The sequence below is a fragment of the Fusarium coffeatum genome, assembly GCF_003316985.1.
Source record: "Fusarium coffeatum strain FIESC_28 chromosome Unknown BRIP53273_contig_534, whole genome shotgun sequence".
Taxonomy (NCBI): Eukaryota; Fungi; Ascomycota; class Sordariomycetes; order Hypocreales; family Nectriaceae; genus Fusarium; species Fusarium coffeatum.
Genome location: NW_022158323.1, coordinates 1 through 4,628, shown reverse-complemented (window position 1 = coordinate 4,628; position 4,628 = coordinate 1). Strand labels below are relative to the sequence as shown.

Genomic DNA, 4,628 nt, shown 5'->3' with positions numbered 1-4,628 from the left:
GCGGACTCTTCTGTAGATTCTTCCTCTGGCTCTGGTGGTTGCTCGACAGGCTTAGCTTCAGCGCGAGATGTAGGAACACGCTTTGGTCGTTCCTGAATCATAAGCTGCTCATCCGTCTGCAACACTCGATAGGACTCATTCCACCCAATAGTAAAGAAATTTTCAATGACCAATGTTACCATCTTCTGCTCCCCAACGTCTTGCCACTTGGCATGGAAAGCGTCACATCTAACATAAGCCCCTAGCCCAACATCTCGCGTATGAATAAAGCGATGCATGTCGCTTCCTAACAGTGCTTGAATGCATAACTCCCCATCACCAAGTAATAGTCGGATCGCTTGCCATCGTCCTGAACTCGACACAGCAACGCGATCGATGCCCTCTACTAGGAATATGCTCCCGGGTACGCAATAGCGCGTGCGTAGAATATCCTCAACTACAGGCGTGAGCTTGAATGGTTCATCGAAAAATGTGATGGCGGATGGATCCAGCCTCACCGATTCGTCGTCAGGCATGTGCGATTGTCCATTTGATGGCTGTTGATGATGAGGTGCAATAGTACGTGAAGTCATTGGATGGATCTGTGAATGAAGTCAGTATGCATTTATCCACAATTCTATCAAAGCGGGGTTCTTGTGCCACCGCAACCACCATCTTCTTCAACACCAGCTCAAAATGGACAGTCCGTATAAGAGAGAACTCACTGTAGCTATCGGATCTTTGCAAAAGGCCGCTCAGCTGAGCCAGTCAATTGTCTCAGACAAAGACAAGGGCGCGATTGAGAAGGATGATTTGAGCCCTGTGACTGTTGCTGACTTTGCAGTCCAGGCTCTTCTTACAGCGACAATCAAGAATGCTTTCCCGGAGGATCGAGTGGTCGGAGAGGAAGATGCGTCGGACTTGAAGCAGAAACCCGTGCTTATGGAGCGCGTGTGGGAGCTTCTGATGCGTATTGCCGGAGATGAGGATACACCGTCTCTGTGTCAGCTTCCTAAGACGCGAGAGCAGATGTGCGAGTTAATTGATGAGTGTGGAGCGAGTAGCCCTGCTTCAAGTGGACGTACTTGGGTGTTTGACCCTATCGATGGGACAAAGACTTATCTTCGGGGCCAGCTTTATGCTATTAACATGGGTCTTCTTGTTGATGGCGAACAAGTCGCTGGTATCGTTGGCGCGCCCAATCTGTCAATTGATGCCAAAGCGCCTCTCAAGAATGAGGATATTGATCCTAAGGATGAAGGATGTATCTTCTTTGCCGTCAAGGGCTATGGCGCTTACGTGCGACCTCTTCACTCTGATCAACCTCGTCAACTATCTGCTCATGCCGCCAACGAACAAATCAGCTTCGTCACCAGCGCCACAATCGTCGACTCTGCCTTGGATGGAATCCACGAAGTCGTTGCCTCGCGCCTCAATGCCAACTATCCGGGCAGCGACCTCGTTCCCTGGGTTTTGCGCTGGGCCGTTCTAGCGATGGGTTTGGGCAACACGACTGTTTGGGTATACAAACGCCGAGATCGCTACGCAAAAGCCTGGGATCACGCAGGTGCTATGTTGCTGTATGAGGAAGCTGGTGGCAAGATCACGGATGTACATGGGAAAAAGATCGATTTGACGGCCGGGAGGAAGATGAGCGCGAACTTTGGCTTCGTGGCGGCACCGACGGACGTTCATGGACGGGTACTGGAGACTGTGCACGATGTCCTAAGAGAGCAGGGTAAAGACGAGTTCTTGACTTAGAACATAGTTCCTGGGATCGGAGAAAAGGAGGATAGACGTACTTGACCAGAAGGGTGGAAAACAAATTGTTTGCTCAACCGGTTCGCAGCACAAACTGCGATGGGCAAGTTCAAGAACCTTCCATGAGCATATATGGCGCCTGGAACTGAGACTACAGTTCCTAATCCGTTTGCAAATCAAGGGCCGTGATGCGTGTTGGGTCCTGCCGTACAAACTGTCAAACAGAACGGTTGAAGAGAGGCAAACACCCGGATAATGTCCAATACCACGACGTTGAGTCCAATCATCTAGCCGAACACCAAACAAAAACGGAAATATGCTTCCCATCGTTTGCTTCAATAGAGTGCTTCTACCTGTTTGTATAATGCTTCTCGCCCAGCTATATAAGATCGCCAATGCCCATCTCAATTGTCCTCTGCTTCAACCTCTTTATCGTTCTGCTATCAAGTCAAAAGCACGATTCCGACTTCACCTACACATAACCAAAACCTCCAAGGGACCTCCGACAATACTAGGAATCTATCTAAAGAAGCAAGTCCCCAGTAGCATCATCGCGATGTCTTCCCATGAAAGTCAGGCCGAAAAGGTTCGCCAGGACCGCGAGCTTGCTCGCCAGAAGGGTATGTCTTCATTCTTCTCCGCTCAATAGCATGTCGTTAAAGGATTGTAGAGCCTCCCGCCACATGCGATGTAGCGGTGATTCGAAATGCTGTCGAGCAGCTTGACCCGGAAAAGCGCAAAGGGTCGGAGGCGAATGAGTCGAAGGAGAAGAGCCATGATGGCAAAGAAAAGGGGAAGAAGTGAAATTATAGATCGTGTATTCTCGTCACTTCGAGGTATTCGGATTATTATCGGTCGTTGGGTCAGAAGTTGTGGGTTGTTGCATCGTTGGAGACGTAAGGTTTGATGACTTAGTACCGTCTTGGATTTAAAATCTTGGACATTTCTAGGTTAGCTAGGACCAGAGCGAAAGCCGACAGAAGAATATAACCATGCCTCGCGGACATGAGACCTTTGGTGGCCTTGTTTGTAAATATGTGTTCGAGTTAAGACACTGCACTGTTGTTCCCCTATAGCCAGTCAGGCTCTTTGTTGTGAAACACTTGATTAAAAGAAAGCCCCTTTGTAGAGTACAATGAAATTTCGATCAGTTAGATGTTCGAAGTGTTTTGATACCGCGGGATGAAAAGATCGGGCTTTTGGAATTCGTCAAGCCGGCTGGGACAAAATGAGTCGTCATATGCTCGGTGACAAGGACCAGGATCAACTCGGGGTGTTGTTGGTGCATAACACTTCACGAAGGAATAGAATAAAGGAAAAGACCTCAAATATAGATTCAAGGTAATTTATTGATAGCTACATGAAAATATGCATGTGACTTCTCGTAGTGTTCCAGATACATAAGGAGAAACCGCTATGGACCTGTTCGGTGAACGTTTCTATGACCCACCACTCGTCACACGAATAGACCTTGACACCTTAATAACAAGAAGATGAACTACCCTGTGGCTTAGTAGGCCAAGCAAAAGTAGCCCAAATGCTGGTCTGGGCTGGCACAAAGTGTCCAGCTTTGTGTTCGACGGCTAAGGGGGTATGAACACTGCAACCTGTAATGGAACAACGCTCTTCTCAGCTGCCAGCTGTCAAGAAACCAGATACTGTCACTGCAGATGTTCCATGATATACCGAGATCGTTATTCTATTGGTGTAGGTGGTTGCCCAGCTCCAGGGAGGTGAGCTAATGCACCTGACATGTGGGTCTATACACTGCGGCCGTTTCTCCCTCCCACCCCCAAGGTTTTCAGAATTTGTCCCTCCACCTCCAAAATCTCTCGTGAGGAATGTTCTTGAAAGCTTCATCTTCTTCCTCGCAGTCTGTCTCCAGAGTGGTTGAGCTCACTGACTCGATATCCCCCTTCCCTGCTTGACTCCTCATGCAAGAGACGTTGCACTCAGCTACCCTCTCTCGCTTCCTCTCTTGTTGACCTTCTCTTGGTGCTCATACCCATCCTCGTGCCACTCGCCTCTGATACGTGACCGAATGCACGAGTCCATCGAGTTGTATCTCGCACGTTGCCCCCCTAAGAACTCGACGGGGTTCGAGATGGTAACCCCCCCAGTCTCCTCTTCGCGTTTCCCTTGATGGAATCTTATATGGAATACCTTGCAGCCGAAACACTCATCTCGTACCTTTGGGTGTACCATCTCGCGGCAAGCACCAATGCTCTGCACCCTGTAGTGTCCAAGCCTCTCTTTGAATCCCTAGACTTTGGTGGAGAACCTGGATCATGGTCAGCAAGCTCCTTAGATGGGAAAAGTTGAAATGCAAGAGAAGCAAATGATGAGAAACGTCAGATAAGCAGTATTAAATTGCTCTTTATTTGAGGCGTGGTGGCTAATGTAACAGTACCTCCAGACGCGTCTCAATCCTGATGATGAGGTTGAGACAAGAGCGGACACCGAAGCCGCCCACAGACTTTGCAAATCCTTAGAGAAGACGACCCACCATGGAAAGTCTGCTCTTGGCTCCAAGGAACCATCAACCCGGTATAGGTGCAGAGCTCAGGCCATGAGAGCACGAGTGGCATGTCTGCCCGTCAGGCCAGGCATGGATATAGCTTCAAAAGTCTATGCAAGACCTTGTTCCAACCCCGCCTCTTTCTTTTTCGAAGCCTGGCCTCCTCTAAGCCCGTCAACAACGAGATTGACTAATGTTACTATGATCACTGCTGATGTAGCTGCATCTTCGCGTCCAGGTACACTTCCGCTGGTCCGTCCTGACGCCCTCGCAGGGAATGATCCTGCCAGAACGGATTTTAGCAGAAAGATCGTCGAATTGCGAGCCGACAACAACTAAGTTCCGATGCTTCAAGCAACTTCGCAAGCTG

The 4,628-nt window shown here is 49.2% G+C and overlaps 2 protein-coding genes across 2 annotated transcripts; both read left to right on the top strand.

Annotated features, from left to right (window-relative positions):
• Window positions 1–675: 675 nt before the first annotated feature.
• Window positions 676–1,740, top strand: FIESC28_11812 (uncharacterized protein; the record flags this gene model as incomplete). The annotated part of the gene is made up of 1 exon (XM_031165918.1): window positions 676–1,740. The coding sequence occupies one exon, from the start codon at window positions 676–678 to the stop codon at window positions 1,738–1,740; it is 1,065 nt and encodes a 354-aa protein (XP_031010024.1).
• Window positions 1,741–2,056: 316 nt separating this feature from the next.
• On the top strand, window positions 2,057–2,544 carry FIESC28_11811 (uncharacterized protein; the record flags this gene model as incomplete). Its single annotated transcript, XM_031165917.1, has 2 exons — window positions 2,057–2,360; window positions 2,411–2,544. The coding sequence occupies 2 exons, from the start codon at window positions 2,057–2,059 to the stop codon at window positions 2,542–2,544; spliced, it is 438 nt and encodes a 145-aa protein (XP_031010023.1).
• Between the last annotated feature and the right edge of the window lie 2,084 nt (window positions 2,545–4,628).